Raw genomic sequence first — 12342 nt, forward strand, 5'->3', positions numbered from 1 at the left:
ATATAGTGTATATGAAATCAGACAAGGGAGTTCTAAGTGATGATGGAGAGGATGCTGTTTAGAAAGTCTGAATAAAAGAGAGGAGAGGAGATTATATATAGCTCGAGGAGAACGCACAGAATGGCTGCTTTGCGTCTGTAGATGGTTATGCACCACGCCAAATTAACATGCTGTTCATGAAACATTAATTTATTGTTATTCTATTCAGCTGAGCTTCTGCATGTACTGTCATTCGAACACGCGCCAAGCGCGCTGAAGTAAGACAATCGTCGTCAAAGTATGCCGTCCTACCAAAGGTACGAGTGGACTAAGCCTAGTTGATAAAGGCCGAGCTGCCCACCCTGGCAAGTCCGACGTGTGTGAAGCTATATAGCCGCTCTTGCATAAACCGCGCAGCCATTTTCGTCTTGTTAACTGTCTTGGTGGGTTCCTCATGCACATTGACTGGGACAAAGTATGACGCTACGACAAAGGATACGGAGACTCTTGGCAGATTCTGCCTTCACACAAATTCGGCAGTCGTAACATACGTAAATCCAGACGTTATTGCCAAGATTTACTCCTGATGTAAGAATGTGACGTGATAAATCGTCGTAGCATGTCGTCCAACCGGTGACCACTCATATGCCAGCATGCCGGTCACAAACAAACGCAGTAGTCGTCCATTAGTACGCTGATTCTCACCGGCAGTGTGAATTGCTACAGTTTTGACGCCGTATTTAGCCAGTCAGATGCTTTTTAGATGGGAAAAAGGTTGTCTAGGACAGCATGCAGCTTACTGATCCTTTGTTCCCAACCTTATGAGATACTACTTTGAAATAGGTTTGCATCCACCGCGGGACTATTATAAAACGGCTGTTAGGGCCAAGTGGCAGTTCTGCCTCGCCATTCTTGTTCCTAGCGTAGTATACAATATACTACGACGTATTGGCCCTTCACTATCGAAGCTGCCAAAACTTACAACAATTCCCGCCCCCAGGCTTCTGTTTTCAGTTTCCCCGAGGATATTAGGCACAGTCAAAGCCAACAAAAAGCAAAACCAAGTTCGCCCTGTTTCCTCGGTCACATTGTCTTTCATCTTGTTCACCAGTGGTGGACCCAGCGTACGGCTGGAATTCCATAATGTCCCCTCGAAGCCGTCCACTAACTGATAAGTAGACGAGGATTGACCACGCTGGGTAGTGATGATAAGATTTGGCTGGCATCCCACGGGCCTTCCCGTTTATCCAAGTCTTGCAGTATCTGCACGGCTGTTGCCTTCGTCTCGGGTCGGGTACTGAATACCCAAGCCCAATACATGACGGCAATAATACCCGTTTCCAGGCTAAACTCTGACGGTGGCATTCCCGTTGCAGCGTGCTCCAAGTGCATTTTCGCAGCAAGAGATACTCCTCTGGTAACCTCATTCTGGATGTACGGGTTTTGGCTGACTTTGGCGAAGGAATTGACACCATGAGGTATGAGGTCCACCAACGTTCTCCCGCTGCTAATAAGTAGCCAGTCCATTCTGCTACTGTAGGAACTCCATGTCCCGACTCGTGGTGCCTCCGGGCTGGCCCAGAATGCCTCGATTTCGAGCATAATTCTTGAGCCCCATTTGCGTAGAGTGCGAATCTCCCGCTGCATGTGCCGCTGGGACCAAAAGGCCTCATTGCCCTGATATTTCTGGAGCTCCGAGTAGCGAGCCGTAACGTCATTCATAAACTGATTCCTTGCTTTATAGCCGTCTGCTACACTAGTGATGGGCTTGTGGCTGAACTGACCAGGCTGTCGCGTTGGAGACGAAATCCTTCGGAAATGCAGCCCTAGTGTTAACGAGACATGGTTTGAGAAAACGTTCATAGCAGACTCGATCCTGCAAAACTGGGCAATAATGTCCCATATATCAGCTTCCGACATGGATAAATCTTTAGCCCAGGCGCTAAAAGGAGAATTGTGAAGGCGTCCCATGATTGACTTGACAATCTGTATCCCGTTTTGTAAATGCGCTATGGCGGCGTTATTATTCAGACGGAGAAACTCTAGAGAGATGAATATCAAACAACACACAAGCACCAATACAGTGCTTCTGGGGTTGTTGCTCTCAATGTGCGCATACACCTTCTCAATAGCCCTCTTATATTGCCGCGTGGAAAAGAGCTCCAACTTCTCCGTTGCAACTGAGTCAAAATGAAGTTTATTTTGCTTTCCGCGTCTCATCTTACCCAAATGATACGTGGCGCCCAGGGCAACAAGAGCGTGCTTCACGGCTTCATCGACGTGGCCAAGCTGAGGAGCTACTTTTGTCCAGAATGACGAGATGCTGCATAGATGCATCGCAACGCCGGCTTCTGTTGCTCGCCTACAGCTGAAGAAGAACTGTATTTCGGCATCAGAGCCTTCGAGGCCCGGCGAGAGCGGTCGGATCGATGTTGCGGCTTTGGGGTTGGCTCTTTTGTTGTGCTTGATATGGGCGTGTCCATGCGTATTAACGAACCGAACTCGAAGCTCGTAGCCGCCGCATGACCTGCCGGCAGACACACAGCGAAGGCAGTGTGGCTTTCCTTCATCACATTTTATCCTCCGTTGTCTAGAATGGCAAGGATTCTCAAGTCAGACCGAAATCCAAAGATGGCCTGTTTTGTGAGAACTGGCACTCACCTGCTGTTTATTGTCATTAGCCACTCTGTGCCCCAGTGTGTCTGTGACATGTTCAACCTACCATGTTAAGCATCCTGTGCGAACTCTAGTCCTCCCCCAGCCTATTTGATGGAGGTTTGTCATTTTGGTTTCTTTGTCAAGTCTGTACGCACCAGGGTGCAAAACCTAGATGGGGTAATGGCGTTCCGATAAATAACAAGGCAACGTCGATTTTGCGGATAGCTAGAATGGGCAATTATGTGATTGTGACTCACAGATCGAGTTGTGTTGCTCTTCGCATAGATGTTTGTTTCGGTGCGTCATGGACGGTTGCCACATTCAAAAGTTGCAGTCCCAAGCGAAAGCCAGGATTCTAGTGTCACAAGTTGCATGATTGCATCAGTCTGTTGTCACTCGTTCAAGACCCAAATAGATAGCCTTCTTTTGACCGAAGGCAGCTATGAGCGAGGTTTGTGTCGCCTTGGGGGCGGAGCTTACGTGTCAGCGACAGTCTGCTCTGCAACAAGATGAAGCGGGACTAGATGCTTTCAATCTATAAGCTCACTTGTCCGGGTAAGATCACTCAGAAACCTCGGGGTCGGCCTCTTCAATTCCCGACTGACCTTCTGCCGCAAACGTAGCACGGAGAACAAGTTCTCCGATTTGACAGGTAGATACCTGCCTGGCCCAATGCCCTATTAGCCACAACTACGGCAGGACTAGGGATGATGAGCCGGCATGGCAATTACATCTCGAATTACTGGGTCTAGATTGATCTGTGTCTCTGAAAAAATGGAGAATGGCGTCCTGACATCACAGAGTGTAGCAATGGGGGCCACCGGCCGCTGTTTCTCGCCTTTTTGATCCGATTAAGCCCAGTTCCGTATTCGCTTCCTGTCAGCAGTATGATCCAACTCTGCTTTCTCAGTATGCCGTTTCCCTGCTACTCGAATCTGTGGTCGGAATTGCTCGGACGCGCTGCATGTCTCGATACGACGTGGGAGTGGCATGCAGCTTATTGCCTGTCTGTCGTCTCGAAAGAAGTCTCAGAACGCAAAATGCACCGCTGCATCTTACCAAGTGGATGTTCTACCGAAACTTTTGTTTTTCTGGGGCTCACCTTGTTTATCAGTCGGAAATCACTTATATAGCTGCAATATGGGCCAGATCTTTACAAGGTACATTAAAAGTGTGTCGTACCGTTTCTAGAGACCCTTTACTTAAGATCAACCAAACCATAGATTCCAACTTGAACCAAGATATTTCAGTGTCGATGAAGTTCACATGGCTAGATTAACGCCAATAAATATAATAGTCCCAGATTGCCCCGTACTCACCGCTCTCTCTCCGTTGACAACTAACCTAAGCAGGACTGTGGGCGCCCTTTCCAACATTATGCGCTTGCCTAAAGAAACAAACGGGGTCATCAGAAATTCAAGCAACTACGAACGCTGAATCCTTCGAGAGGAAGTTTCCGCTGAGCCAAGAACTCTCAGCATATTGAAGCAAGTTTCGCATCCTACTAGGTTATTACTAACGCCATCCGACTTTTTGTATTTCTCGCCATTGATAAGCGACCCTATAAAGCTCTATAACATTTAACGACCTAACTGACAAGAGTAATAGCATTCAGAATGTCTAGTTATACAATCACGGAAAACTTGACCATGGCTCCGCGGAATCATCAAGGGAGTTCTTCTAAAATTCACAGGAACATTTATCACAAATTTGTATAATCATAAAGTCCAATAAAAGATTGATCACGTGTAGGTAGACTAAGTACAATACCATCCATATCATCAACAGTATATGTGGCCCTATCCGCTACACCAACAAATCGCTTCTATCCTCATGGTCAACTGCATTGCTATTGGTCAAGGTGATCAGTTGCCATTGTAAGTGCAAGAGACCTGGCTTCGGCTGGCAGAACAATCAGTGAGAACATTTCCAGTCTGATCCTGCATGTCTATAATTGTGGCACCATTGCCATTAACAGTTCCCGCAGAGTCTGTAGCAGAGGCGTCCGTGAACGTCACTTCTCCAAAGTTGGCCAAGACAACCTCTGAGCTCCCTTCCATGAAGGCCTCGACGATCCATTCTGCGCTATTCTGGCAAAGGCTCGAGGGGCTGCTGTGGTATGTGTGCGTAACCTTGTTGCCAGTACTTAGATTCTCAAGAGTAGCAACCCCGGTAGTTAAGCCCGTGGCATTAATAACCATCTTGATTTGGTCGCCAACGCTCAATTGGAAGTTGTCAAAGGAGGAGGAAGCCTCAGGGATCCACTCGTACCAGGCGTCGAAAGTGCCGTCGGCGTAGAAGGAGACGCCAGTCTGAAGGAGAGACTGCTGGCAAGCGTCTCCGTCGATACCAACCCACGCGGAAGCGGCAGCACCGTAGGCACCACTCACCTGGGGCACAGTAATGACACCTTCAACGTGGGTGAAGCTCTGCCCGCTCTGGACGGCACCAGCCCAGTTACCAGAGTATTGGGGGTGCGTGATATTCCTCTGGTTGGGGACAGACTGCTGGCGAACAGCACGTTGAGTCAAACCCCGGTTGTTCTTCAGAGCCTTACCCGGGAGAGCGGCAGCGGAGGTGACAAGAAGAGCGAGCACAGTTGTGTACTTCATGATGCTGGTTGAAGAAACGATGATATTGGTGTGATGTCCCCAAATTTTAACAAGTGTTGTCAGTCCAACAACGTGAATGGAGGTGAGGAACGGGAAGGATCGTAGGGTCTTGTTGGAGCAATGACCATTCTTATAGATGTCATTTTCAAGGATTTTAACATGGTATTATGAAGTGAAAATCAGTATGCGGTAGATGCCATCCATCATACTATTCTCTATAGTAAAGCTGCAAAAAAGAATGCCATACTACATCACGCGCTGGTGCCTACCAGTCTACGCTAAGCTAGTCTTTTTATCGAAGGTGAAAGAGTTCAAACGAAAGATCAAGATAAAGTTGGACAAATTAGGAAAGTTACAGGTGGTTTGAAAGTCTTTCTGAATTATCAAAATTTTGACACCTTCCTAAAATTCGCTCGTGTCCGAAAACTCGTACTGTTTTACGTGCGTCAAATAACCCAGGCAACGTTGGGCAAATGTGAGGCAACCTCATTAGAAATCATGGTATAAGCCGCAGAGCTCCTATCGACTTATCTCATCCGGGTAGGCAGCATGTTTTGGCCTAGGATCTTTGGGTAATACAACGATAAGCGATTGTTCCTTGGTGTGTGTATAGCTGAAGATCCTAGCCATAAAAGGAAAGTCGCGATGCCATTAGGGCTTCGTAGCTAATAAATGAGAGTGCCGCACAGCCGGTACACAGACAGGCAATATCGAATCTATTAGAAACATCTATGTATTGTAGCAAATTGCAGGGAAAATTCACTTTGCCGAGCTCCCAACCCCCAACCAACTGAGCAGTATTCGTCAGAATGACTACCTCCTTTCGAAACCTTTGAAACTCACAATGAATCCGCTGAGTTCAGAAGGACCCAGTATCATGCACGGAATTTATTTGCTCAGCGACGTTGTCTTGGTTGTTTGGTCCTCCCAGCATATCCAGTTTAGGAATGCGGCTGGCGCCCCGATGCCGAAACTGCCGAAGTATCGCAAGGGAGGCATCTCATCCTAAACATATCACCCATCCACAAGATCACTCAGGTGTCACCAGATGGCCGGACAGGCACTGAACGAGACAATTCTGGCGTCCGGGGAGGGAAGCTGGATTAGGAAGGTCGCCACATCGTCTTTCCCATGGGTTCAAGGGTTCCCCCAGTCTTATCATGATTCATGAGTAAGCCCGATATGACCGACGTCTGGAGGCCCAACTGTAAGTCGAGAGTCTTTCTTCCGGAGACTAGGTGTTCCGAAGAAAGTCTCCCGGAAGTGAATGGGACACCCGATCCCGCAGGATGATGCAAATTGATCGATTGCTTGATCTTGGCCCGAGCTTGCAAATTAATTGGGAGGATCTGTGTTACACTTTAGAGGGCACTAATTGTAACGATAATATATATATACAAGTCTATATCTAGCTATAAAAGAGAGAATTATATACGCTCTTTTTATAAGTGCGCTTATTATTAGGGTTATCTACTCGTGGTTAAGGGTTTACTCTTATCTATTATACGTATGTAATTTATACCTATAATAAGTAACTTATTTTAATATACCCCTTAATTAAGCCTATTATTAAAGCTATTATAAGTATTATTTTTCTTATTTAAATGCTTAATTAAGTGTTAAGAGTATAATTATAGGTTTAATTACGTATACCTTATCTTTTCTTAACGTTTTAATTAATATAATCTTTTATTAGCTAAGAGTTAGCTTATTAGCCTTTTATTTATTAAGATAAGTTAAATATAAGCTATACGTTCTTATTAGTTATATTTATTTTACTTTTATACGCGTAGCTTATTAGTATTATTAGCTTCTTTTTTTCTTTATTATATATTACTTCTTTAATTATAACTATATTTTAATTAATATTATATTAGTTTAAAGGCACGCGCTCCCTTAAGGTTATTAAAGTATATAAAACGTGTTAAATACCCTCTAATAATAACTATTAGGCTCTTATTATTTACTTTTAAAGGCTCGTAGTGTAAAGTTTTCTTCTCTTAATAAAATAATTAAAGCTACTCTTAAATTACTTAATTACTTTAATAATTAATAGTAAAAGGTTAATAAAGCTTAGTATATTAAACGTTAATTAACTATTAAGAGAGTTAAGAAATTACTAGTATTATATTTTTTAAGCTATTAATATATTAATTAGATTTATTAATATACTTTTAAGCTATTACCCTTAAGCTTAATATACTTTATAATATCCCTTATAAGGGTTATATTTAAGCGGCTATTACTAGTAAAGGGAAAGGTTAATACTATAAGGTAACTAAAAGCTAATTAAAGTATTATTATTTATATAAGGCTAATAATTACACTTATATACCTTAATAAGCTTATTTTTTATTATTTTCTTTAGTTTTTATACTTAATACACCTTAAATAAACGTTAACCTTATATTAATAATTCTATTTTAATCTTTATAGCTAAGCGAATATTATTAATACTAAATGTTAATAAAAAGGTTAGTTTTTCTCGCTTTAATATTATAATTTAAACGCTTATTTAAGTATATAAATATATGATTAATATTATAAAGCGCTATAATTATAACTTAATTTTCTAGTAAAGCTAAACTTTATTTATAGAGACGCTAAGTCTTATAATACTAGGGCTAATATTACTATTAAAGGCTTTTTAATAGCGTTAAATTATAAAAAGGCTCGTGTAAAAGCTATAATTAATATTATAGTAGATAAGTTCTTTTCTTAATTAAGTATTATTATAATATAAGCTATACTTACTTTTACGTGGTATTAAAGCCTTAAAAAGTTATGTTTATCTTCTATTATATCTTACCTTAAAAGGGAAGGGTAATCTTATATTTATAGGGTAAATATATCTTATACCTCTCTCTAATAGTTCTCTTACGCGTGTAGCTCGTAAATATTAGGTTATATTTATAAATTTATTAAATTTAATAGGCTTTTAAAGTATTTAAATCGCTATTTATTAAGTGCTTTTATAAAATTATTTACTAATATATTTATTATAAAAAGATATAATACTTTAAAGCTTCTCTTTTTATATTTTTACTTTAATTATATTAAATAAATATTTATATAATATAAACAAGTATTAATTTATTCGCTTATATTAAGTATTAAGCGTATAATCTATTAATTATTATAGTAAATATTATAGTTTTATTATAGGTTAAATTTAATATTACGAAAAAGGCGCTTTAAAGCTATTATTTCCTTTATTATTCACTATAAAGTAAGTAGCTTTACTTTAATTATAAACGTAATTATTATTTATTAATACGTTACCTTTCATATAATAGGTTCTTTAAATAATATTATAAGGTAGCCTTATAATAATTTACGAGTAATTAGATCGTTTACGTAAAAAGTATTACTCGTAATTTCTAATACCTTAATATCTCTAGTCCCACTATATCTATAATAAAGAGCGACTTTACTTATAGTAATTAAATATTAAATAGCTTAGTTTATAGCCTTTTAATACTTAGGGCCTAGGTTTATAAGGAATTAAAAGAGCTTTAATACGGTTAACGCTATATTTAGCCTTATTATAATTGCTATATATAAAACTAATTTAATCTTTTTTTAATACCTTTTAATCTCTTACTTAATTATCTCTTTAACGCGTGTAATTAGCTTTATAGCTAGGATTAATATAGCTAAAAATATACCTTTTTATACTTAACTAAATCTTTTACTAATCTTATTAATATAAGCCTTATAACTTAAGTAAATTTTCTTGTTTTTATAATCTTTAATAATTTATATTTTAAGAAAGAAGTATACTTTACTTTTATTCTCTAAGTTATATACTTCTTTTAAGCTATTAATCACGCGATTTATTACTTTCTTATTATTCTTATAATAAGTAAAAATAATATTATTTATAAAGAAAATTAAGAATATATTTTAAGCTTTTAAGTAAAAGATATAAGGCTCTTTTATACTAAAAGTAAGCTTATACTTCTTTAATATTATACTTAGTTCTTTAAATTAAAGGCTTAATAAGTTATATAATTTATATAAAGCTTATAATAATTTTACGTAAAATCTCTCTTTTTTAAATTCTAAGAGAAGCTTATAGGTTACTAATATCGTATACTTACCACGTTTTACGTAAAGAAAAGTATTCTTTATATTAAATTACCTTAACTTTAAGTTAAACCTAGCTATTAACGTAATTATAATATAAAAGGCGTGTGCTATAAGCGTTATTACGTAGGTTTATTTAATAGTAGTACGCTTTTATATATTTTCTTATATAATTATATAAGCCTTACATTTAATAAGGTAACCTTTCTTATTAAATTTATAAAAGTATACCTACTTTAAAGGTAATAGCTTAAATCTTACTTTTAAACGCTTAATTTCCCTTTAAGTATCTCTTTTTCTTAATACCTTAATCTTTACTCTTATAGCTTTAAATTATTATTCTCTTAAAGGGTAATTTAATATTTCTTTTCATATTATTAATACCTTTAATAAGTTTAATATATAAATTTCCTTTATTTTAAGTTATTTATTAATTTAAGCTTTATTTCTCTTATTATAATTCGCGTTAATTACTATAAATACTATAATAAAGCCCTTTATAATTTAATCTCTTATTATTTAATAATTAAGTAAATATATTTAGGTAAAGGCTTTTTATATTACTTTAATTAAAAGGGTATTAGGTCTTCTTTTCTTACTTAACCTTTCTAGTATATATTAGTTTAATTTTCTCTTTTATAAAATATTTTAATTCACGCGTTTATTACTCTTAAGATATACGCTTTTACGCGATAAAAATAACCTTTCTTTACTTCTTAATTCTTTATTAATTACTAGTATTAATTTAGCTTTGAATTATATTAATTAAAGTATAATTTTCTTTAATATTAAGGCTTAACTCTTTATAAGTAAGCGGTTAATTAAGCTATTATTTACTTAAAAAGCTTACTTAATTAAAGCTTTTTACTTATTTAACTTTAGCTATTATTTATTCTTAAAATAAATTATTTTTATTATTTAAGAAGATAATACGCTTAAAAGCGCTAATAATATTATATTATTAAGCTTAATAATATTTAATAATTTATTAGTTATAAGTTTCTTTAAAGTTAACTATAATATATAAAAGCTTAAATTCGGTTATAACTTTAGCTTCTTATTTTAAGTACTAGGTTAAGCTTTTACCTTTAAGCTTATAAGTGTATTAAGGCTTATCTTAATAGGTTCTTCGTTAAAAGTTAATATTAAGTTAACCTTTTTATTTAGCTTATTATTAATTTAAAAAAACTTAACTTAAGCGATTAACTCTTTTATTAAAAGCTCTTTTAAGCTTTTAACGCGTAAATTATAAAATATAAACTTATTAAACGTAATATTTTAAGTTATCATTACCTAGTGTTACGAACGTTACTACACGAGACGCGGGAAGCTAGGCCGTACTAGTAAGGGTAGGCACAGCTATTAACTAACAAGAACATTAGGTTACGTAATAGCTTATTAGATTATATAAATAATCTAATAAGACGAGATTATTAGGATTATTAGGCGATTTAAATAATTTAGGTCTATAATAGAGAGATAAACGAATACTTAAGAAGAAGGTATTTCTATAACTAGATAATTTAGATCTCTATTAATTAATTTAAGTAATAGTTTTACTATTAAGAGTTATACTCTTAATAGCCTTATTATAATACTACTTAAAAGCTACTTTATAGTATTTAACTTAACTTACTTTCTAAGAAATAAACCTATTATACCTTAAAACCTAAGCTATTATTATATTTTAATTAATTTTATTTAGTAAGTTACCTTAAAACTTTAAGTAATAATAACTTTTAAGATATTTACTTTAAGCGAAAAGACTATTAACTCTAAGAAGATAATAAAGTACCTTTATAATAAGATTATTAAGCTTAAAAAGTAGAATTAATAGCTTCTTAACTAATAGAATAATCTCTACGAAAAACTTAAGGTATAAAAAGAGAAACTTATAATAGTTTAAAATCTTATACTTATATTCTCTATTAATAATAATAATATATTAAAATTCTTATACGATAGCTATAAGGGTAATATAAGAAACTTTCTTATATAAGCTTAAGCTTACCTATAAGTTAATAAAAAAATCTATATAATACTTAAGTTATAGATTCTTTATATTAATAACCTCTTAATTAAAAAAGTAATAGAATAATAAGAGCTAACTCTTCGCGTATATCTTAATAGTATTAAAGTTAAAGTAAAAGTTATTTATATCTTCTTTAATTATAAATTCTTTAAAGAATAACTTCTTATTACATTTAAAAACCCTAATAAGTATAAGAAAGCTATATAATAGCTTACTTAACTTAAGTAAACTAAATTTATAGCTTATTATACTAGAGAGTTTAAGCGTATTATAATAAAACTTAATTAAAATATTAAACCTAAAATAAAAGTTTTCTATTAAGAACTTAAAGAAGAAGTAAAGAATAATATTTATTAAGAAGATTATTTTAAGTTATTTAATAACTTTATTAAAATAATTATTAAGGTAAATAACTATTTATATAAGTAATATTACGAAAAAAGTTATAGGAAATTTAAATTATATACTAGATTTAATAAACCTAATAGTAATAAGCTACGCTAAATATTAATAGTATATAGGTACTATACTAAACTTATAAAACTTAACGCTATAAATAAGAAAAGGGGAAGGACTTATTATAATTATAGTAAGACTAGATACTTTATAAATAAATATAAAGCCCTAAAGAAGCTATAAAAGCTAATTCTTAAAGGTAAGAAGCTTTATATCGTAAACTAAAAAGACTTACCTACGCGAAATCTTAGTATAGTAAGTAATAAAGAAAACTATACGTTAGTAAATAATACTAGTTTAAATAAAGATTAGAAATTCGAAACCTAACTAGTACCTAATAACTTTTAGGAATACTAGACGCTCTTACTAAGTGAACCTTTACTAGAACTAATCTAGGAAGAAGAAAATCATTTAACTAAGAAAGATAAACTTAAAGTTAAATATAAACTTCTTAATTAAACCTTTTATTATAATAATAATTATTACATGTATTTTAGTAGTAAGTAAGGTAGTAAA

At 35.2% G+C, this 12342-nt stretch overlaps 2 protein-coding genes across 2 annotated transcripts; both read right to left on the reverse strand.

The window, feature by feature from the left end:
• Positions 1-1143: 1143 nt before the first annotated feature.
• Positions 1144-2316, reverse strand: J3458_001634 (uncharacterized protein; the record flags this gene model as incomplete). Its single annotated transcript, XM_007816032.2, has 1 exon — positions 1144-2316. The coding sequence occupies one exon, from the start codon at positions 2314-2316 to the stop codon at positions 1144-1146; it is 1173 nt and encodes a 390-aa protein (XP_007814223.2).
• Positions 2317-4502: 2186 nt separating this feature from the next.
• Positions 4503-5249, reverse strand: J3458_001635 (uncharacterized protein; the record flags this gene model as incomplete). The annotated part of the gene is made up of 1 exon (XM_007816033.2): positions 4503-5249. One exon carries the CDS (start codon positions 5247-5249, stop codon positions 4503-4505), a length of 747 nt encoding a protein of 248 aa, XP_007814224.2.
• Between the last annotated feature and the right edge of the window lie 7093 nt (positions 5250-12342).

This window comes from Metarhizium acridum (assembly GCF_019434415.1).
Source record: "Metarhizium acridum strain ARSEF 324 chromosome Unknown scaffold_1, whole genome shotgun sequence".
NCBI lineage: Eukaryota > Fungi > Ascomycota > Sordariomycetes > Hypocreales > Clavicipitaceae > Metarhizium > Metarhizium acridum.